Source organism: Bicyclus anynana, chromosome 24 (assembly GCF_947172395.1).
Source record: "Bicyclus anynana chromosome 24, ilBicAnyn1.1, whole genome shotgun sequence".
Taxonomy (NCBI): domain Eukaryota; kingdom Metazoa; phylum Arthropoda; class Insecta; order Lepidoptera; family Nymphalidae; genus Bicyclus; species Bicyclus anynana.
In genome coordinates this window covers 3,436,649-3,461,516 of record NC_069106.1, presented here as the reverse complement: position 1 = coordinate 3,461,516, position 24,868 = coordinate 3,436,649, and the positions used below count along the sequence as shown (strand labels likewise).

Below are 24,868 nucleotides of genomic sequence, written 5' to 3'. Positions count from 1 at the left end.
TGCAGAATGACGATAATTTCATTTTTGTAGAAGTTGTTCGTAAAATATTTTAATCGTTATGTCAGTTGAAGAAACTAAATACGCTTACACTATAGTTGAACAGGACAAAGTTAAAATGGACAGTAGCAGTAATAGTAGAAGCATAAAATTCCAGTTACTCATCGTCGCTTGCAGTAAGTTATGGATATCTTTATATGTGTAGGTATATCTAATATCTATGTGTTTTATTCTTTGACAAGTTAGCCCAGCCCCTATAGCCAAGTGGCACAACGATTCTCTTTCTACAATCGCAAACGCTTCGTTTTTTATTTCGTTTAACAAATAAATATATTCGGGAAACTTCGCCTTCCTTTCGTCCGAAATTCCTCAGTGCCTGAAGACAAAACTCTTCGAACAGCGCGTGTTGCCAGTGATGACCTATGGTTCCGAGACTTGGTCGCTAACTATGGGCCTCATAAGAAGGCTCAGAGACACACAGCGGGCGATTGAACGAGCTATGCTAGGAGTATCTCTGCGTGATCGAATCAGAAATGAGTAGATCCGCAGAAGAACCAATCGCTGGATGCAGATGGCTCAGTATCGTGATGTTTGAAAGTCCTTACAAAAGGCCTATGTCCTGCAGTGGACGTCCATCGGCTGATATGATGATAATGATGATGATACTGTATAGGAACAAACCAGTGAAGAGAAATGTTGGGAAAACGGGAGAAGTTACTCCATTTTTACAGCGATACTACTGTAAGGGCTGGATTAAAGAGGTCTAAGGGCGGACGAAGTCGCGGGCGTCCGCTAGTAATTAATATAATAATAGATTTGTTGTTATTTTAGTAAACATTGGCCAGATAATCGTCGGGTACAGCGTCGGCTGGTCGGCTCCCATCATACCAAAGCTGCAGGACCCGGACCAGACCCCACTGCCGGACCTCATCACAGACTTCCAAGCGTCATGGATAGGTTCCTTGCTATACATAGGAGCCATGGTGGGTAAGTGGAAAACCTTAAAGTAATCTGTGACGTCATCTATTCTAATATTATAAATCTGAAGAGTTTGTTTGATTGAACGCGCTAATCTCAGGAACTACTGGTCCGATTTGAAAAATTCTTTCAGTGTTAGATAGCCCATTTATCGAGGAAGGCTATAGGCTATTTTATCCCGTATTTCTACGGGCACGGGAACCACGCGGGTGAAACCGCGCGGCATCTACTAGTTATTACTAAAAATACCTCGTATATAACATCTTTTTAGCCCCTTATATAACAATCAACTATTATATTAAACCGTGATATCCCAGTGGATATGACCTCTGCCTCCGATTCCGGAGGGTGTGGGTTCGAATCCGGTCCGGGGCATGCACCTCCAACTTTTCAGTTGTGTGCATTTTAAGATATTAAATATCAAGTGTCTCAAACGGTGAAGGAAAAACATCGTGAGGAGACCTGCATACTAGAGAATTTTCTTAATTCTGTGAGTGTGTGAAGTCTGCCAATCCGTATTGGGCCAGCGTGGTGGACTATTGGCCTAACCCCTCTCATTTTGAGAGGAGACTCGAGCTCAACAGTGAGCCGAATATGGGTTGAAAATGATGATGATGATTATATTTTACCTCCATATTTCCCATTCCCGTTGTTATACTGGGATACAATATTACTCACAAATAATGTAGCCTTCTAGTGGTAAAAGAATTTTTAAAATCGGTGCAGTGGATCCAGAGATTACCCCTACAATACCACAAACTATCTCTTTATAATATAAGCATAGGTTTATTTAGTTTATCCAACAATTCCCATAGCGATTAGGTTGCGTAATTCAACCTCGTTAATCCATAAATCCTCATCGAGTCCAAGATTTAGATTAAATAATTCTGTTCATTTGTTTTATCAAACTACACTAAACATAAATAGTCTAGGATCCGGCACTATTAATATATACCCTCATCTGTTATTTATTAGTGACTAGCGGACGCCCGCGACTTCGTCCGTCTTTTTACCTCTTTAATCCAGCCCTTACAGTAGTACTTATCGCTGTAAAAATAGAGTACCCATTTTCCCAACATTTCCCTTCACTGCTCTGCTCCTATTGACCGTAGCGTGATGAAAAGTATACCATAACCTGCCCAGGAGTATAAAGAATAATTGTACCAAGTTTCGTAAAAATCCGTCGAGTAGTTTTTGTTTCTATAACGAACATACGGACAGTCAGACAAAAATTTTACTGACTGCATTTTTGGCATCAGTATCGACCCCCTGATTTGGAAATATATTTCATGTACAGTTTCATGACCTCTCTACAGATTTATTATATGTAAATAAAAGATTATATTTATGTATACTATAGTTTTTACACTTACTGAACATAACTCGGCATTGTAGACAATACTAATGAATAACTTTCGTTGTTTAATAAGCGACCTAAAAGAAATTAAGACAATTAGCCACCTTTTTCAATCAATCAATCAATTTATTTATTTGCAGATACATGCATTATTTATACAGGTGGTCGGTAGATGTAGATGGCCTTTCTTTGCCTTTCTTTCTTTCGACACGTTAGTGACATATCTAATAGTATGAAATCTTTGGGTATAACATTTCTTAAGCCGGATCTCTCAATAATAAATAACTTTTCTGTTTTGGAGGTTAATTTGGTTTTTGTGTCTAGTCAGCATATCAAAAGATCTCCACTTACCGCGCAAAACGTACCTACATACTAATCCTCACTCAACATTATTAATTCTTTGATTCATTAGCTATCGAGTTAATCCATATTGAATCATGCCCAATGATGTTAAATACTGTTAGATGTGTTACTAGGTCATGATAGATGAGGCGCTCAAAAGCATAAATTTCCACATTTCAATGTTAGTTGTGGTCAACAACGAACGTTATTTAAACAAATAATACCTAAATATCGTCTACAATGTCGAGTTCTGTGAAGTGTAAAAACTATATATACATAAATAAATAATGGAGTTAAAGACAAAATTGTGCATGTGTGCGCTCAGTTTTGTAGCCTATTCGGATCACTTGTTACTGTGATTTTGTAGGAAGCTAACCGATCTATAGTATAAAATTATCATTGCTGTCATGGCCGACAGGCGTTTTAGCTCGTAGTGTCGAAAACATTTATTTATTTATTTATACTTTATTGCACAAAACAAAAACAATAACAAAGAAAACATATTTAAAAACTAAAATTTTCACTTAATGACGTCTCAAAAAAATATGAAAAAAAATTCAGTCTGGTAAAACGACAATGAACTATTTAAGACCAATTATAAAAAGTTTCAATTAGCCTATTATGATATGTATGTTTTTACAGGGCCGTATGGTACGGGGTTCCTCTCAAACCACATAGGCAGGAGGCCATGCCTGATGATCGGTGCTGTCCTCAACATAGTCGCGTACATCCTGGTCGTGACCACCACCAACCTGGCCATGATCTACGCGATCAGGATAGTCAGTGGTCTAGGGATGGGCATCACAATCGTTGGGAATATTGTCTACGTTGGTGAGATTGCGTATGTGTCTTCGTTCGTTCGTTATCAACCCATATTCGGCTCACTGCTGAGCTCGAGTCTCCTCTCAGAATGAGAGGGGTTAGGCCAATAGTCCACCACGCTGGCCCAATGCGTGCCAGACTTCACAGACGCAGAGAATTAAGATAATTCTCTGGTATGCAGGTTTCCTCACGATGTTTTCCTTCACCGTGACACGTAATATTTAATTTCTTAAAATGCACACAACTGAAAAGTTGGAGGTGCATGCCCCGGACCGGATACGAACCCACACCTTCCGGAATCGGAGGAATTCCACCGATTTTAAAAATATAAAACATATCGATTAAACTAAAAACCGATAAGTAACATAAAATTTTGTTCTATCTGCTAATCAGTTTGAAGGCGGTGCTTACTTACCCAATGATGGAAAAATTAACACGACACTGGTTTGGTATCGCCTTCAAAATGATCAGCAGGTACAACTAAATATTATGTTATTTATCGCAAAAAGTTTAAGTTATCGCTATTAAGTTTATACGCTCATAGTACGATTTATATCTTTGAAACCGGATGAATTTTTTTTTATTCATATTTTTTTTTCTCCATCTTTAGTGTACCTAGGTAGGTACCTAATTATACACAGATTTAGGCTAGAATAAAATTGCCAAAGTTAAGTTGCTAGGAGTCTAGTTTAGCTAGAGTAAAACCTCTCACAACCCATCTAGGTGGAAAGTCCTCATCAATACAAATTGATCAAACCCAATCACAAGGTCGTCGTCATCAACCCATATTCGGCTCACTGCTGTGCTCGAGTCTCCTCTCAGAATGAGAGGGGTTAGGCCAATAGTCCACCACGCTGGCCCAATGCGGATTGGCAGACTTCACACACGCAGAGAATTAAGATAATTCTCTGGTATGCAGGTTTCCTCACGATGTTTTCCTTCACCGATTGAGACGCGTGATATTTAATTTCTTAAAATGCACACAACTGAAAAGTTGGAGGTGCATGCCCCGGACCGGATTCGAACTCACACCCTCCGGAATCGGAGGCAGAGTTCATATCCCCTGGGCTATCACGGCCACAATCACAAGGTAGCTTATGTAAACCATTGAGGAATTCCTTTAACTATCCTACGTCTTCATCATCAGACCTCATTCTTTCTCTGATGTTGAAGTTTTACATATGTGTGAAATTCTTTTATAATATTGTTAAAATATTAGTAAAGCCGTGATAGCCCAGTAGATATGACCTCTGCCTCCGATTCCGGAGGGTGTAGGTTCGAATCTGGTCCGGGGCATGCACCTCCAACATTTTAGTTGTGTGTATTTTAAGAAATTAAAAATCACGTGTCTCAAACGGTGAAGGAAAAGCATCGTGAGGAAACCTGAATACCCGATATTTTTTCCAATTCTCTGCGTGTGTGAAATCTGCCTTTCTCTGCTGAAGTCTCCGCATTGACCCAACGTGGTGGACTATTGGCATAACCCCTCTCATTCTGAGAGGAGACTCGAGCTCAACAGTGAGCCGAATATGGAACGTATATGCTGTAAACGAAAATATTTTGACACGTCCGAAATCTGAAATCAGTGGTACCGGGCGTAATAAATGCTCTGTGGAAAAAACCGTTTAGTGGATTTAAAGACTTTTCATCACAGCTGTCTAAATCCACCCGAAAAATTTGAAAACGTTAGGTCTCAAAATTCGCTTATTCATATGAAAGATAAATAGTTATTAATAAATTGATAATGATGAATACTTTTGCTTTCAGGTCCACTCACATTCGAGGGATTCTCCTAACGTCCACATCAATCGTCGGTATAACTGGCACGCTCATAGTTTATGCGGTTGTACCCTTTGTGTCATACGTAGCGACTGGATGGATAGCGCTAGCTATCTGTCTTCTTCATATTGTATCTCTGTTCTTTATACCAGAGTCACCGGTGTACTACGCTATGAAGAGTATGTATCATCATCATATCAGCCGATGGATGTCCACTGCAGGACATAGGCCTTTTGTAGGGACTTCCAAACATCACGATACTGAGCCAACTGCATCCAGCGATCCCTGCGACTTGCTTGATGACGTCAGTCCACCTGGTGCGGGGTCAACACTGCGCTTTCTAGTGCGGGGTCGCCATTCCAGCACCTTGGGACCCCAACGTCCATGATCTTCGAACTATTGTCCCGCCACATTGCCTCTGTATGTATGAAAGAATTTTAATATAGGTACTAGTTTTTGATGCGTCTTTGTATGCAATAATGTACCTATTTTAGAATTTAAATCTTCTAATTTGCGCGTTGCAAAAACCAGCTCATGACTAAGGGCCCCGTACGGGTTCGAAACTAGTCGGACATACGTAAAACTAGGTACATTAATATAATAATGTACCTAGTTTGTTAAATAAATTTTGTATCAGACGATATGCAGATGACCATCAAATAATGCAATACTTCGGAAGTTAGGCAAGAAATACAATAAATTATAGGTTAGGAAATTCTAGCCACTCACCAATAAGCCCACATGTCTGCAGCGCAGATGGTTTGACGTCTGATAAAACTGATTGTGTGTTGGTCGCGATTGGCATGTCATGCACATGGCGACCAACACTCGATCAGATAAGCCGTTAGCACTGCAGGCAAATGAGCTTATTGGATCGTCGGTAGACGCCCGTTCATTACGGATTTTGCGACAGGGCCGGATTAAGGAAATCTAACGACGAACGAAATCGCTGGCGTCCGCTAGTTTTGTTATATCTCGAAATGGGTTTGGCAGCGTTTTCGGTGAAATCTCTTAAGCAGATTGACTTTTTCTGTCACATACAAAATGTTGACAAATTATATACCGAAACCGTTCTCTTAAATGACTGGCGAAAACGGCATGAAAATCCATTTAGTAGTCTTTGAGTTCGTCGAGAACATACCAGGCCGAAGATTTTTGTTTTCCAATGTGTTTGACGGCCTCCGTGGCGCAGTGGTGTTCGCGGTGGATTTACAAAACGGAGGTCCTGGGTTCGATCCCCGGCTGGGCAGATTGAGATTTTCTTAATTTGTCCAGGTCTGGCTGGTGGGAGGCTTCGGCCGTGGCTAGTTACGAAGCCATGTAGAAACCGAAAGGGGTGTGGATTTTCATCCTCCTCCCAACAAGTTAGTCCGCTTCCATCTTAGACTGCATCATCACTTACCATCAGGTGAGATTGTAGTCATGGGCTAACTTGTAAAGATTAAAAAAAATGTGTATAGACTCTATTTTATCTATTTCAGATGAAGACGTAAAAACAGCAAAGACACTGCACCTATTAGGAAGGTCATCAGACGTGCAGAAAATTCTGGAAACGTATTCAAACAAAAAGAAAGCATCTTCACTGAAGGACTGGATAGAAATATTCACAATTAAATCTAACAGATGGTCTCTGTTTATTACATTTATGTTGGGTGCATTGCAGCAACTCAGTGGTGTTGCGGTAGTATTGTTCTTTGCAACTACGATATTTGAGTTGGCTGGATCGTCTATAAGATCGGATATTGCTACAATAATTATTGGAGTGACCAGATTAGTGTCAAGTCTTATTGCTCCATTGTTTATTGAGAGATCTGGGAGGAAGATTCTATTGCTGTGCTCTATGATGGCTTGTGCATTGAGTTTGGTAAGATATCTTATTTCGAATTGGAACAGAGAATCATCAGATGAAACCAAAATTCTTTCTTCGAATTTGGTTAATAATACTTGGAAGATTAACGCGTCCACTTCGGGATTACGTGTCAAATTAAATTTATCACAAATATCGCGGAAATTTTGCATTTTCCGGAATAAAAAGTAACTTGAATGTTAATTCAGGGTACAATTTATCTCCATTCCAAATTTCAGCCAAATCCTTTTAGTAGTATTTGCGTGAGAGTAATAGACACCCATACAAACTTTCGCGTTTGTAATATTTATATTAGGAGCATTGCAGCAACTCGGTTGTATTGTTCTTTGCAACTACGATATTTGAGTTGGCTGGATCGTCTATAAGATCGGATATTGCTACAATAATTATTGGAGTGACCAGATTAGTGTCAAGTCTTATTGCTCCATTGTTTATTGAGAGATCTGGGAGGAAGATTATATTGCTGTGTTCTATGATGGAATCTTATTTCGAATTGGAAAAGAGAATCATCAGATGAAACCAAAATTCTTTCCTCTAATTTGGTTAATTATCCTGCGGAAATTTTACATTATCTGGGATAAAAACCAACTTGAATGTTAATTCAGGGTAGAATTTATCTCCATTCCAAATTTAACTTATCTCAAATATTTAGGGCTTTTAGAAAGTATGGTGTGAGTTTGCCTAAAATTAGATTATACTTTCTAAAAAGACACATTTGTTACATTTTTTTAATTAAAAGAATATAAATTATAATTATATAAAATTGATAACTTTATGAGAACAGCAAATAAGTCATAAAAATTGTGCGAAGGTTATACGAGTACAATGTCAATTTTCACTTAAACAAAATCAATCCATTAATTAGTTGTTAATTGAACGTTATAAAAACTGTTTCCTATTAATTAATAAGTATTATAATTGAAAAGGTCAAAAGAACACAATAAAAACTAGCGGTTATCCGCGATTAGGTTTGCATAAAATTCAATTTTTCACGGGAACCATGGACTTTTCCCGGATAAAAGTCCTAATTAAAATAAGACAACCGTTCCTGAGCTTACAAACAGAGAGACAGACATACAAAAAATTTTAAAAAGTGACTTTTGAAGAGTCCGAGTTTCACTAGCTAGTAGTTACTTCAGATTTCCGGTCTTATGAAAGAAAATTGTAATGTGAAAGTCTTTTCTATGACAATCATTTCTCTTCAATCTCTTTTTCAGGCAGTCCTTGGCCTGTATTTCTACCTGGATAGGATACAGAGTGACGTACTTGAGAACATCGGATGGCTGCCTCTCTTCGCTCTTATTATATACTTCTTCTGTTATGAAGCTGGTAAGTAATCAGATCTTCTCTTTCATATAAAAGAGGTTTAGACCTAGGAGATGGTCAAAAATTGTATAGAGCCCAGGATCAGTCATTGTACCCTGGTGAAACTAAAAGAAGATATTTTTTTAAACTATTTTTGATTATACAAATCTACGAATTTACTTTAATTCTTTCGAAATAATATTCATTATCTCCCAAGAAATGCAACAATACTATGGGTAATAATGGCGGATAGATGACGTTTTGAATGCAGTAATCGATTTGACGTTTCCTGTCAATTGTCATGTCATAGTTGTTTTAAGATGGCGCCAATCTAGATACAACTCAAAAACTTGGGTTTTTATTTTAATTAATTCTGTTTATTTAGTTAGATTTATTCACTTTAATAAATTTAATAAAATCCTTGTATTTTTAAAATTTTAATGATACGGGGTACAAGAGTGGACCTGAAGTGGACCATCTAATTTACCTACCACACTGTTGTGTTAGGCTTAGTTAGCTGCAAAGTTAGGCTTAGTTAGCTGTAAAGTTAGGCTTAGTTAGCTGCAAAGTTAGGCTTAGGTTTCATAGTGACGGTTTTGACGGCCTCTGGGTGAAGTGGTGTGCGCAATGGCCGATATTTATCAACCTATGTGCAATGTGTCAATGGAATTATTTACTATCATTTATTTCTATCCCAATTAAATAACAGATGAGGGTATATATTTCTTATGCCGGATCTCGTCCTATAAACTAATAATCCGTGGCGTTATTCTCTATCTCTCATGTCAAATACCATCGATCGTAGATCGTTAGATGGGCCTCAAAGCGTCGCCATCGTCGAATCCGTCGTCGAATTGTCATTGGTTTGGCACACTGAGTACGTCATCACTCGTAACACATTTCTCTTTATTCATGTTGTAGCTTGTGTTTTTACATTTCCAAAATGAACACGAAGGCATAATTAAGGGATTAAAATACAAAAAAACAGTAAATATTTTTTTAAGTCCACGTCCACTCACAGCATGCGCTTGTTACGTACTAAGATAAGATGTGCGTGCACGTCTTTATAATGACATAAAATTGTGCGTTCTTTAGTATGAAGGAGCCCATCTAACGATTTATATCGATGGCTGATTATGTATTTTTTTTCAGGTTTCGGAACAATACCAAACGCCATAGTAGGCGAGATGTTCCGAGCGAACGTTCGCTCGAACGGTTCTTCGCTCGCCATAACCCTGACTTGGCTCGTTGGGTTCGCTCTCACCACCAGCTTCACCACCATGGTGGAGAACTTGGGCGGTGACGTAACATTCTGGATCTTCGGCGGCTCTTGCGTTTTCTCTTTTCTCTTCACACTCTTCTGCGTGCCGGAGACGAAGGGGATGACACTGAAAGAGATACAGGATATGTTGAGTTAATAAAGTTGATGTAATGTATGCTGTTTTATTTATTTTCAACTAGCGGACGCCCGCGACTTCGTCCGCCCTTAAGCCTCCTTACTCCAGCCCTTACAATAAAATGGAGTAACTTTTCCCGTTTTCCCAACATTTCCCTTCACTGCTCTACTCCTATTTATAGTAGCGTGATGGAAAGTATACTATAACCTGCCAAGTATGAAGAATAATTGTACTAAGTTTCGTTAAAATCCGTCGAGTAGTTTTTGTTCCTATAACGAACATACAGACAGACCGACAGACAAAAAATTTACTGATTTCATTTTTGGCATCAGTATCGATCACTAATCACTCCCTGATAGTTATTTTAGAAATATATTTCATGTACAGATTTCCCCTTTCTGCAGATTTATTGTAAGTATAGATAAGGAGGAGGTTCAAATTGATTGGTTCAATATTTTATCATCTGTCTTCTACTGAAAGCTTGTCGTACGTTAGATAACTGTAGTGTTTTAATCCTGGTTTCTTTGAAGTAAACCTTTTTTACCCATACTTGAGTTAGTGAATGCGTTACGAAAAGTGTGATCGGGTAAGGCTTTGATGCATGGTGCCATCTACAGGCATAGTGACACAGTATTTGTTTTTTTAAACTACCGGTAGATGGCGTTCTTAGAGAACTTTGAAACAAACCCTTTTTGTACATTTCAAGAACCTGTAGCGATGCAGTTATGCCTGGGGCTTATAGATAGCGCTTTGTTTTTTTATTTTTGAAAGAAGTTTTACTTGAGTTGTGTGGTCTACAGCACATTTTATAAATTTTTAATTTGTCACGGCGTATTATGAGAAATCGTGTCCCCTTGGCATCACCACCATGGTGGAGAGCTTGGGCGATGACGTCATGTTTTGGATCTTCGGCTGCTCGTGCGTTGTGTCCTCTTCACACTCTTCTACGTGCCGGAGACGAAAGGGGCTCCAAAATACTAAAAAACTCTCTATCTAGAGATACAGGATATTTGAGTTAGTAAAGTTGATGTAAAATATGTGCTGTTTTATTTTTTCTCAAGTATTGCAATTTTCTCATATTTTTCAAGAAGGAGTTTCGTTTTTCCTTCGTGTTTTAATTCGTATTTTTTAACCGATTTCAAAAAGTTGAGTACTGAACGTGAAATTCTTCTAGTGTCTATACGTATTTAATACTTATACTTATCTATATTTTATACTTATGTATCAACCGTTGTGTAGACGTTATGTATTTTAGCTGTTAATAAATGAACTGCCTACTGACTAAAGGTCAGAAATTTAAAAATATCCTTAGTTATTTTACAACATTTGCAAAGAAAAACAATTTAACTGAATATAAATTAAAGGTCAATATAATAACTTTAGCCAGGTTTGCATTGTTTTTAGATTATTATCACAAAATAATTACTGAACACGTTTTTAGAGTTCCTCAATTTTTTTTTATTCTTTACAAGTTAGGCCTTTATCTTACCTGATGGTAAGTGATGATGCAATCTAAGATGGAAGCGGGCTAACTTGTTAGGAGTTGGAGGAAAACCCCTTTCGGTTTGTTCACGACATCGTACCGGAACGCTAAGTTGCTTGGCGGTAAGTCTTTGCCGGTAGGGTGGTAACTAGCCACAATCGAAGCCTCCCACCAGATAGCTGGTGGAAATGTTTAGGTAGGTATTTATGTAGTAAGTTAAAACCTGTTATTTACCTCTTATATGCTACCCTAAGAAAGGGAGAGCTGGCTAGGGAATAGTAAAATTTGATTTGCATATTTACCTTGAGACAATTTGAAGTTTTTATAACTTAAAGTTTATATTAAATTACATATTTAAGAAAAAATTAGGTAAGCCAGTCGGAATATTTTTTTTTGCAAAATAGCAGAGAAGAGCAAAGATTTTCTAAAGGTTGTTTAGAAAAAAAAAAATCTCAATTATATTTTTTGCTTAAAAAGATTTCAAGCTCTCGGAACAAACGAAGTGGCGTAAGAACGTTAACGTTAGGGATGATGACAGTTTTTTAAATTTTATATAAATTAAGAGTATGCTAATAGTAAAGCTATTTTGTAAAAGGAACAGGGTATCTGCGATCATTACTTTCGGAGCTACAGGGATTTAAAGGGTCAGATTTGCGGCACTGCCACGGATCCCTGAAAAGCGCCCCATACAAAATGGTACGATTTGATGACGTCGTAGGTCATAATGATCTTTAGATTTGTATGGGCGGTCAAACAAAATTACTAATATCTTTGTTATTTGTTTGTTTATGTTTATAGTTCATTTATTGAAAAATGTCACATTTAATCTAGGGAAGCTAAAACTGTATGAATTTTCATCAAATTAAGATAAATAATTTTTAATAGATTTATTTGACAACCTCCGTGGCGCAGTGGAATGCGCGGTGGATTTACAAGACGGAGGTCCTGGGTTCGAACCCCGGCTGGGCCGATTGAGGTTTACTTTATTGGTCCAGGTCTCGCTGGTGGGAGGCTTTGGCCGTGGCAGGTTACCACCCTACCGCCAAAGAAGTACCGCCAAGCGATTTAGCGTTCCGGTACGATGCCGTGTAGAAACCGAAAGGAGTGTGAATTTTCATCCTCCTCCTAACTAGTTAGCCCGGTTCCATCTTAGATTGCATCATCACTTAGGTGAGATTGTAGTCAAGGGCTAACTTGTAAAGAATTAAAAAAAAAAAAATTATATTTCTAATCTTATTTATTTTGCAAACATCCAGATAATCTTTGCTTTTTATGTATAAATTAATTAACATTGACCTTATTTACCTAAATGTATCATAAAAATCAATATATTGAAACCTAGTCATCATCCCTATTGTGGACTGTACAATTGTACATACAATAGTGAACGCTTGGAGGCGAAACGGAGCGCGTGAGTGTCCAAGACGTTGTAATGAGTTTCAAACCTTAATCAATACTACACTTTTGACATACTACGGAACCTATGTCATTCGTGATAAGTTTACGCCATTGGGGTGTCTATAGCAATATTATAGTAGGCACAATAAAAATACTGGTCATTTCATCATTTGACCACTATCCATTGTACGTTCTGGTAAAATAAAAAAAAAGTATCGAATAATTAAAACTTACTGACAAAAGATATCGAAAGCCATTGTACTAGATATACAATAGTATCTTTTACTAGCAAAATAGTATCTTTTTGTACTTGATTCTATTTTTAAACTAAGTCTGAAAAAAAAAGTTACGTTCTATTTTTAAAATAAAACTCTTATAAATAATCTACCCTGAGTAGTGTTTATTTTTAAAAATTGATAATGAATTTACGCGCGCAAATTCTTATTGTAGCCTGTGGTGAGTAATAATTTTTTTAAATAACAACATTGATGTTCAAACAATCTTTTTCGAAAACGCAGTGTTGGTCGACCCCCCATCAGGTGGACTGACGACATCAAGCAGGGATTCGCTGGATGCAGACGGTTCAGTATCGTGATGTTTGGAAGTCGCTACAAAAGGCCTATGTCCTGCAGTGGACGTCCATCGGCTGATATGATGAATCAATAATTACCTATAAAAAGTACTCTATCTTATTTTTTAGATTTCGTAAACGTTTTTACAATTATTAAAAACATAACAAGCCATTTTTCGTGAATAATATTGAAAATTACTGATGCAACGCGATGTCGTAATGACTCCAGAATGTATTCATTTTTGTATGTATTTGCAATGGCTCTATCTGGCTATTTTTCAATCTGTGCCTTTTTGATATTAAGAGTGATTTCAGTGAATATTGGCCAATTTATCGACGGATACAGCGTTGGATGGTCAGCGCCCATCATACCAAAGCTGCAAGATTCACACCAAACGCCTTTGCCGAATGTAGTGACAGATTTAGAAGCTTCCTGGATTGGTTCACTACTCTATGTAGGTGCTATAATCGGTAAGTTAATTTGATCTCATTAACTTACTAACTCGAAAAATATTTGCTTATATTTAAAGGTACAAAAATATTTTTTGATTATAGACTTTTGTATGAATTGCATCAAAACAATGTGTTTAGATACTTTTAAAAATTTAGAAAATAAGACATCTTAAGTTCATTTTAATAACAATTGTTTTAAGCGATAAGGCAGCCTTTGCATGTACATTGTACACATGTATTTCTTTTTCTTATTTGCTTTCTTCTATTTGTAATCGTTTGTTTTGTGTGCAATAAAGCTTTTTGTCGTCTTACCTGAATTGAAAATAAGTATTATTTAAAAGCCTTTTAAATATAATATAAGGCATTGTAAGGGTTCTCAAATAGTATTATTAAAATCCTATTCTGTGTCACCCAATGATAATTTTATTCTATAGATAGGTTACGTCCCTACAAAATCACCGAACAAAGTGATCCGAATTTAGCTACACCTTATGCACAATTTTGTCTTTAATTCCATTAGGTATATATTTATGTATATAATATAGTTTTTACGGTTCATGAACACACAACCCAACATTGTAGATGATATTTAGGTATTATGTGTTTAAATTATAGTTTATTAAGCGACTAAATGAAATGAAGTCAATTTTCCACATTTGTCCGCCTCAATTTTGGTGCGCTAGTGCCGCATCTCTAGTAAAAAATATTGGTGTCACCTAAATATTAATTTTTACTTGTCACCTGGACTTGTGACTGAACGCAATTTGTCACCCTATATATATGTGTGACGTCACAACTTTTGCTTTGAAAACGCACAAGCATAGTAAATGAATGGGTTTAGGTGACAGTTAAAAATAATTTAAATTTTTTAGGTCCATACATACCGAGTTACCTCTCCAATATCATAGGCAGGAAGCCATGTTTGTTCCTCGGAGGATTGCTCAATTTGACAGCAATCATCCTCGTCGTGGTGACGCGGAACGTGACCACTGTTTACGCGCTCCGCATAATAAGTGGCATCGGAATGGGAATGGTGACAGTCAGCAATCTTGTCTACGTTGGAGAAATTGCGTGAGTGTGAAATATAGTTTTCATAGCTCTTTGTGACAGGGCTTGACAAAGAGTTAATTAATTATTAATTTTTGTTGTCAAGAAGCATTGCTGCGTTCCGGTTATTTAAATTATGAGACGTGTTCCTTGCAAAATGTTGCTTAGTTATGTCTGTCTGTATAGTTACTTACTGCTTATACATATAAAAAGGTAGGAAGCCATTGTCCCTCGGAGGATTGCTCAATTTGACGGCAATCATCCTCGTCGTAGTGACGCGAACGTGACCACTGTTTACGCGCTGCGCATCATAAGTGACATCGGGATGGGAATGGTGACAGTTAGCAATCTTGCCCACGTTGGGGAAATTGCGTGATCGTAAAATAATAGTTTTTTTTTAGCTCTTTTCTTTCTTTAAAAAGAGTATCATATCTTTTTCTTTAAAACGAGTACGACCAATGTTCCCGTTTCTCACCTAATAGTCGAAAAGTCTGTAAAGAGTGAAAAGACTATTAAAATATAACCGAGAGGTCGTGGTTCGATCACCGCGAGCTAGACTATTGCTGTATCCACTCCTAACCTCAGTCTTTTCCGACTAATTGAAGGGGAACAGGAAAATTTGTTAAAAGATATGGCAAACATTCTTTAAAAAAAATCGATTGTCTGTAAAGTCGGTTTACTGACGATAGTTGAACGTGACAATATCATTAGAAAATACTAAATATTTATAATTAATATGTCATTAGAAAATAAATACGATTATGCGTTACCCTAGGTTTCATACAGGGTTCATGACAAACGTTCGGACAGACAGACAGAAGGACAACAAAATTATTCTAAGAGGGTACCGTTGTTTTTATTTGTGAGGTATAGAATCCTTAAAATTAACATAATTTTTATTTACAAAGTAGGTATTTTTTTTATTTATTTATTTATTTAATACTCTGTATGTGTACACCACAATAATTAAAAAAAAACAAGTAAAACAGAAATATAAGAAGAAGCAGAACACAAAAGGCTATCGCTTAGTAGCGATCTCTTTAATGTGATGTTTCGTGAAGCTTACTCTTTCGCTCTAGTGTGGAACTTTTAGAAAACTAACAGTGGAATTCATAGTCGTGAAGTGAACAATCCCCCACAAACCAATATTCAGTATTCACCCAGGGGCTGACTATTGAATCATCCTTCATTGTATTTCATAAACAAACTACTAGAGAGCCCCTAGGTGACTGGCGTTTCAAGCAAATGTTGTCTATGATTTTACATTAGATCTTTGAAAATTCTGTGACAGAACCACAGAGAGACGTATTTTGTTAATTCTTTGACATTTTACAAAATAATTGAGTTTCTATTTTCTAATATTTTCATTTATTTTTTGTTTTTATTTATCATAGTAAAATTTAATTCGTTCAAGAGTACAATAGATCAATTTTATCAAAAAGTTTCTTTCTCACAAGAAGGAGTTGTTAGAAAAATATTGAAGATATGTGGACGAACATAATCATAATCAAAATTATCAGCCGATGAACGTCCACTGCTGGACATAGCCGTCTTGCATGGACTTTCAAACACAACGGTCTTGAGCCGCCAGCGTCCAGCGGCTCCCTGCAACCCGCTTGATGCCCTCGGTCCACCTAGTGGGGGTTCAACCAACACTGCGATTTCATCGGCTCTTCGAACTATGTGGCCTGCCCATTGCCACTTCAGCTTCACGACTCGCTGTGCTACCTATGTCAGTGACTTTGGTTTGTCTGCGGATATCCTCATTTGTGATTCGATCACGCAGAGAAATCTCAAGCATACTATTTACTATATAAGTAGTTTGATATTTCATACTTTTGTAATGTGGAATCCTACTTGAAATAAAAAAAATATTGTCAGAAGAAATTTGTTTATTTTACTCAAAACCACCTATAATTACCTGAAATAATTACAAGTAGGTACTATTATGCTGTATTTTTTATACAATTTATAGTAAGTGCAGTAAATAAATATAAGTGTAGCTTATCCTTAGGAATAGTGGTAAAATTGTGTTTCACAAAGCTTTAGATCACATAATATTATATATGTATTTAGTAGGTAAGCTGGGCCTGGTAATGGGCTGATAATAATGAACCACACACACTTATTGCAATTCTAAAATCAAACCTATATCCTTTTGATACAAAGTTTAATTAATAACAACAATAAATACATAATTTACATATAACTTATTGTTATTATTGTATATTTTTATAGGGCCAGACTTAAATGAAAAATGCAGAAGTAAACATTTAATAATTATCTTTATTAAAGATGTAAATCAATAAATTTTTATTTTCCATCATTCATTCAATTAAGATTTGTATATATTTTCTATTGTTATGGACTTCAGAGTGAGTGACAACCTTACAATACACTGCACTCACTCCTACTACTTCGATATTAAATGCTGCTGACTTTTCAAGGTATGAGGGTCTTCCAATTATGAGGGTGATCTGAAAACTCAGATTTTCAAGGACCAAAGTATTCTCAGTGTTCTTGGTAAAACAGTATTCTCAGAGCTCATCACTACTATTGCCTGCCATGATAGCCGGTTTCTTTAAATCTGTGTATAGGGTCCTCCGGGATTGTTTATATGTATACCTATGCGTGACATCAATACAGCTTGACTTTTGGCATTTCTGTTATTTCATAGAATGCTTGATGGACTGCACCTACAGTCTGAAAATAAACATTATGTTAGTTACATTTATGTAGGTTATATATTTCCTAAATCAAAACTAGATAGGTATACCTAACATTTATATAGGTTAGATTACAAACAAACAAACTAATTAAATTCTTCATCATGAGTATATTAAGCATGAGTCTCCTCTCAGAATGAGAGGGATAAGGTCCACCACGCTGGCACAATGTGAATTGGCAGACTTCACACATGTAGAGACAATGTTTTTCCTTCACCGTATGAGACATGTAATATACATTTAAATTCATAAAATGCACATAACTGAAATGATTTGGAGGTGCATGTTTCAGACAGCATTTGAACCTACACCCTCCGAATAGAAGGCAGAGGTCATATCTACTGGGCTATATGGATTTTGACCTACTCCTAATTTATCTATACTAATATTATAAACAGGAAAAATTTGTTTGTTTGTTTTGAATAGGATCTGTAATTACTGAACTGATTTGAAAGATTCTATCACTGTTGGGAACCTACACCATCATAATCAAAGGCAGAGGTCATACCCACTGGGCTAATTGGTTTTATATCTACTCCTAATTTATCTTTACTAATAATAGAAACAGGAAAGATTTGTTTGTTTGTATGTTTTGAATAGGCTCTGGAACTACTGAACCAATTTAAAAAATTCTTTCACTGTTGGGAAGCTACACTATCCCCGAGCTCTATAGGCTATATTTTATCCCCATATTCTTACGGAAATGGGAACCACACAGGGTGAAACCGCGCGGCGTCTTCATGAACAAAAAATTATTGATAATGAAGAAAGGTACGTACCTGATAACATCCCGTTTCATAGAATCGAAGTGCTGCTAGAATGTATAATACTAGCGGTATTGGTATTCCTCTCTTGGTCTTCTGAGTTCATTCTTCATCAAACAGAGGCATATTATGCCTACTATGAGAATCTTTCGTACATTCCATATCGCCATAGTATTATACTGGGTTTACGCAATTGCGAATATATATCTTGGGCACTGATATAACTCGCTGTTTATAACTTCACTTATAACGATCCGAACGTCCACTTTCTAATAAATAAATCACGAATAACAACAAAAAAAATGCCAGGGGATGGTTTGGCTGACAAATATCGGTAATTCAGCAGTCAGCCGCCAGCTCCTGTCAAATGAGGGGTTTCTTTTGTCTATGAAACGCGTAGGGGTTGAATTCGACACATAGCGGCTGAATAATCCCCTTAGGGGCCCCCTACTACGACTATTTCAATTCCACCGTAAGTCATCAAGTACTTGCAATTGAAACCCCACCTTTAGCAAACACGATACAAGTAACATTACGAACGTGCAGGGCATCGCGAGTGGAACTTTTTTAATCTCACAGTCAAGTCAAGTTTGAAATATTGAGGAAAAATTCGGTAGGAAATAAGTTCCAAAAACTTTTGTTGAACGCAATTCATTTCTACCCCCAGGGCTATCACGAACAATCATGTTCCAATTTTGAAATACGGAATTGGAATAGTTTTTCTTGATTTCAAACTACAGGAGCTGTACTTACAAAGTAAAGGTGTGTTCACACTGAATAAAATATCATCATTAACAAACCCAGACCCAGACCCAGACCTCAGCAGAGTTTCTCAACAGGTGGGCCTGAAAATGAACAAGGCCAAAACAAAAATAATGTGAAATGCTCATGTATCGCTCCACCCAGTTATAGTTGAGAACTCTCTAAATTGTAGACGAATACATATACCTAGGACATATGATCCAGTCAGGTAGGTACAATTTTGAGAAAGAGGTAAACCGTCGAATCCAACTCGACTGGGCTACATTAGGGAAACTTCGCGACATCTTTTCGCGTGAAATTCCTCAGTGCCTGAAGACAAATAAGTCTTCGAACAGTGCGTGTTGCCAGTGATGCCTATGGTTCTTACTATGGGCTTCGTATAAGACTTGGTCGCTAACTATGGGCCTCATAAGAAGGCTCAGAGTCACACAGCGGGCGATGGAACGAGCTATGTTATGTCCCTACAAAAGGCCTATATAGTGGATGTCCATAGGCTGATGATAATGATGATGATTAACAAACCATATTCGGCTCAGTGTTGAGCACGAGTCTCCTCACAGAATGAGATGTTTGGCTAATATCCAACACGCTAGCTCAACGTAGAGAATTAAGAAAATTCTCAACAACTTGAGACGAGGCGGGGACTTATTAATAATTTCATGACCTTCGGGGGATTTTCAAAATTTTCAATTTTATGTATTTTTTTTATTTTTGCTTACAGATCAACACGCATTCGCGGCATACTTTTGACATCTACGTCGATTGTGGGCATAACTGGCACTCTAGCGGCTTATATATCTGGTTCCGTACTGTCGTATGCTGGCACTGGTTACGTAGTACTAATGATCAACATTATTCACGTTATTGGTATATATTTTATACCAGAGTCACCAGTTTATTACGCTATTAAGGGTTGGTTTATAATTAATATAATTTCATCATTATCATTATCAACATATATCCTACAACTACTGAGCTCGAGTCTCCTCTCAGAATGAGAGGGGTTATACCAATAGTCCACCACGCTGGCCCAATGCGGATTGGTAGACTTCAGACGTAGAGAATTAAGAAAGTTCTCTAGTATACAGGTTTCCTTACGATGTATTTTCTTAGATATGTGATATTTAATTTCTTAAAATGTACCTACACAACTGAGAAGTTGGAGGTGCATGCCCCGGGCCGGATTCGAAATCACACCCTCCGGAATCGGAGGCAGAGGTCATATCCACTGGGTTATCACGGCTCTTAATATGATTTACCAAAAGTAAGGCCCACGATTTATTACCTATAACTGAACTACAGTAGTTTTTATACAATAAGAAACTTGGGTTTATTTGTCCTAATAGCTATACAAAGTTGAAATTCGCGACTTCGCCCGCGCGGAATTCAGTTTTTCACAAATCCTGCGGGAACCATGCATTTTTCCGTGATGAAAAGTAATGAAAAGTAATGTTGTGTTAATCCAGAGTAAAATCTATTTCCATTCCAAATTTCAGACAAATCGCTTCAGTAGCATACTTACACACTTACACACAAACTTTCGCCTTTATAATATTAGTGTGACAATACCGCGATGGGTATCCAGACTTATCCTTTGTGCAAAAAGTGATGTTTGCAGCCTTTTCGTCATCAGTTGGATGACATAATTCGGAGTTTTTTTTTGTACTTCGACTAAATGGCCCAATATATACCGGCAAAGACGTACCGCCAAGCGATTTAGCGTTCCGGTACGATGCCGTGTAGAAACCGAAAGGGGTGTGGATTTTCATCCTCCTCCTAACAAGTTAGCCTGCTTCCATCTTAGACTGCATCATCACTTACCATAAGGTGAGATTGTAGTCAAGGGCTAACTTGTAAAGAATAAAAAAAAAAATATAATAAAACACCATGTGGCATTGATTTATTGTTCTAAAAAGTAAACTTTCCTCCCTAGGGAAACAAACAGAAGCCAAAAACACGTTGCGATTATTAGGAAGACTGGACGATTTGGAGAACGTTTTCGACTCTGTCAAAGGCACCAAACCTACCGAGGCTAACAGTTGGAAGGCATGGATCAAGATATTTACAGTGAAGGCGAATAGAAAGTCTTTGTTTATAACATTGACTTTGTGCACTTTGCAACAAACCAGTGGAGTGGCAGCTGTGTTGTTTTTTGCAACTACCATTTTTCAAATCGCTGGTTCTTCTATCAGGTATCATCATTTATCATCATCATCAGCCTATTTTAACGGCCCAATAAAGGGCCAGGCCATTAATGGGAGATTGGGGATGATAAATAGGTTTGAATATATTGATTTTTATGATACATTCGGGTAAATAAGGTCAATGTTAACTAATTTATACATAAAAAGCAAAGATTGTCTGGATATTTGCAAAGTAAATAAGTTTATAAAATTTCAAAATCTATTAAAATCTTTTATCGTAATTAGATGAAAATATAAACAGTTTTAGCTTCCTTACATTAAATGTGACACTTTTTAATATGTGAACTATAAACATAAACGCACAAATAACAAAGATATTAGTAATTTTGTTTGAACGCACATACAAATCTAACGATCATTACATTACCTACGACGTCATTAGTTCGTGCCATTTTGTATGGGGCGTTTTTCAGGGATCCGCGGCAGCGCCGCAAATCTGATCCTTTAAATCCCTGTAGCTCCGAAAGTAATGGTCGCAGATACCCTGTTCCTTTTACAAAATTGCTTTACTATTAGCATACTCTTAATTTATATAAAATTTTAATAACATCCCTAAAGTATCGCACCCAAATTCACGAGCAAAGTTATCTGTCATTTTCTGAGGAAAACGAGCTCAGATGCTGGGCACACACACACATAGTCGCGTAGCTAGGGCAGGGGGGTTAGTTGCCCCCCTGCCTTGCTAGCTACGGTAGCGAATAGATGATATTAATTTACCTGTGATGGACCTGCCAATGCATAGCTTTAAGCAATGTGTTAAAAAACGTTTACTTAGTCGAGATTATTACAATATTAATAAGTTCCATATAGATAAAAGCGCTTGGAGGCCATTGGATCAGCTTCCACCTTCACACAAAAAGTTAAACTATAAGTAATGTTGTCATAAATTGTAAATTATAATACTGTATGATTTTTTAAAAAGAGCAACTGTTGAGTTTCTTGCTGGTTTCTTCTCAGCAGAACCTGCCTTCCGAACCGGTGGTAGAATCTTTACAAATAGTCAACTGACGTGTCAAAAGTGCTTGTAAACTGAGCCTACTTGAAATAAATGATTTTTGATTTTGACCTTTAATTTTCAGACCCGACTTGGCAACTATTATAATTGGTACTACAAGACTATTGTCGAGTTGCGTGGCCCCGTTTGTCGTTGAGAGAGCGGGTAGGAAGATGCTTCTGCTCGTGTCAACCGCTCTATGTGCTGTCAGTTTGGTGAGTGACAGTTAGAGAGTGCGATCCCAGTCAACACAGATTTATAACACGTGCGTATTAACTTGACACATGGCTACACAATAAAACACACAGAACAAACATCATTCGAGCCAGGTGTCAAGTTACTATAATGTTGGAATCAAGTGAGAAATGGGATCTAATAAAGATTTTTGTGGAAAGTATAATGAAAATAAAGGAGAATGATTAAAACGATCTTGGAAATACGCATGCGGCAAACATAAAGAAATTAGTCAGAACTTGACTAATTTCTTTATGTTTGCCGCATGCGGTGACAAACATTGGTATTTCATTCTTTGCCCGTAAGAAAGTATTATAGGGGTAGGGAGGGGTAGTTGAAAGTTTACGTCGAGTTTCACGCGGACAAAGTCGCGGGCGTCCGCTAGTTTTAAATATATTTAAGTACAGACAATGTCATTCCTGACTAAAATACATTTTTGTTAGTACTTCGATGGGCCCAATATAATAGGTACACTTTTTGATAATTTCTGTTAAAACAGCAATGTATACATAATATAATGTATATATTTTTGAAATGGGCTTTTTGAGACCTTTCATTTGATAACCATATTGTTAGTAAAAGATAAAAAAACCTTACCCACCCTCACACTTTTTCCACTTATAGGCGCCATTTTGAAAATTTATATAGCTCCATCACCACCACAATAATGTGACAAACTCAATGACACCTCATATGATAAACGGTCCAGCCGTTTGGGCTGTATGGACATACATACACCCACACATACATACGTTAGAAAAACATTACCCTCCTTCTTACGCAGTCGGGTAAAAAATAACCGAATGTCTGCAAATTTACTCGAGCGGAGTTTCAAATGAAAGCGCACTGAAAGAGAATATTGATGACCTGATTGAGAGTGTAATCAATAATTTTATGACATTCGGGGGTTTTTCAAAATTTTCAATTTTATGTTATTATTATATTATACTAGTTTTGTATGATTATGTTGGTTTCAGTCAACGCTTGGTACATATTTTTATCTATCGAGAATCGAGAGCAAAGTGCTATCTGAAGTTGGATGGCTGCCTCTAGCAGCACTTATTATGTACTTCTTCTTTTACGAGATTGGTAAGTTTATTCAGCCTTGTTGGTCCAGCCAGATGGGAGGCTTCGGCCGTGGCTAGTTACCACCCTACCGACAAAGACGTACCGCCAAGCGATTTAGCGTTCCGGTATGATGTCGTGTAGAAACTGAAAGGGGTGTGGAATTTCATCCTCCTCCTACCAAGTTAGCCCGCTTTTATCTTACTTACTCTTCATTACATCATCACTTACCATCAAATGAGATTGTAGTCAAGAGCTAACTTGTAAAGAATAAAAAAAAGGCTATTGGCTATATATTACCCTCATATTCCCACGGGAACGGAAACAACGCGGGTGAAGCCTCGCGGCGTAATAAGCTAGTCCTACTTATATTTTAAACGCAAAAGTTTGTATGTTTGGATGTTTGTTACTCATTAACGCTGCAACTACTGAACCGATTTGACTGAAATTTGGAACGGAAATAGATTTTACTCTGGATAACACATAGGCTACTTTTAATCCCGAAAAAATCAATAGTTCCCGCGGGATTTGTGAAAAACTAATTTCCACGCAGACGAAGTCGCGGGCGTCCGCTAGTTAATAATAATTACTTCTACTTTCTTATAGGCTTCGGCACAATGCCCAGTGCGCTAGTTGGGGAGATGTTCAGAGGAAACGCGAGGAGTACCGGCTCAGCCGTTGCCATGACGACCGCTTGGCTCATCGGTTTTGGCGTAGCCACCGGGTTCGGGAGCATGGTCAAACTTCTGGGTGGTGACGTCACTTTTTGGACCTTCTCCGCGTCATGCGTGGCGGCCTTCTGCTTCACGTACCGATACGTACCGGAAACTAAGGGCAAGAACTTGAATGAAATACAGGAAGTATTGGGCAGATAATTTGGGTTACTTGGAAAGAAGAAAGCGTTAATAAAAACTTAAAAAAACATAGTACCTACTAAACTTTAAAATGTTTAAAAGTTGTGCGGTCAGGGAATCTCCGTAAAAACGGAATTATTGTTTAAAATTAAATATAGATTAATAAATTATACTTATAAAAAATAAAAACATTGTATATTTAACCTTCCTAATAGGAACATTCCTAACAGTTTTTTTTAAATTGTATATAAATTAAAGAGTATGCTAATAGTAAAGCAATTTTATAAAAGTAACAGGGTATCTGCGATCATTACTTTAGGAGCTACGGGGATTTAAAGGGTCAGATTTGCGGCGCTGCCGCGGATCCCTGAAACCCGCTCCATACAAAATGGTACGAACTTATGACGTCGTAAGCAATTAATGATCGTTAGATTTGTATGGGTGTTCAAACAAAATTACTAATATCTTT

General features: G+C 37.3%; 2 protein-coding genes across 2 annotated transcripts; both read left to right on the top strand.

The window, feature by feature from the left end:
• Nucleotides 1-58: 58 nt before the first annotated feature.
• On the top strand, nucleotides 59-9,872 carry LOC112045414 (facilitated trehalose transporter Tret1-like). Its single transcript, XM_052888879.1, has 7 exons — nucleotides 59-173; nucleotides 829-984; nucleotides 3,317-3,515; nucleotides 5,264-5,454; nucleotides 6,757-7,139; nucleotides 8,360-8,471; nucleotides 9,600-9,872. The coding sequence occupies exons 1-7, from the start codon at nucleotides 59-61 to the stop codon at nucleotides 9,863-9,865; spliced, it is 1,422 nt and encodes a 473-aa protein (XP_052744839.1). The 3' UTR covers nucleotides 9,866-9,872.
• A 3,681-nt stretch (nucleotides 9,873-13,553) lies between these two features.
• Nucleotides 13,554-24,611, top strand: LOC112045415 (facilitated trehalose transporter Tret1). The gene is made up of 7 exons (XM_052888878.1): nucleotides 13,554-13,767; nucleotides 14,622-14,820; nucleotides 19,770-19,960; nucleotides 20,982-21,240; nucleotides 22,332-22,461; nucleotides 23,458-23,569; nucleotides 24,152-24,611. Exons 1-7 carry the CDS (start codon nucleotides 13,554-13,556, stop codon nucleotides 24,418-24,420), a joined length of 1,374 nt encoding a protein of 457 aa, XP_052744838.1. The 3' UTR covers nucleotides 24,421-24,611.
• Nucleotides 24,612-24,868: the final 257 nt, after the last annotated feature.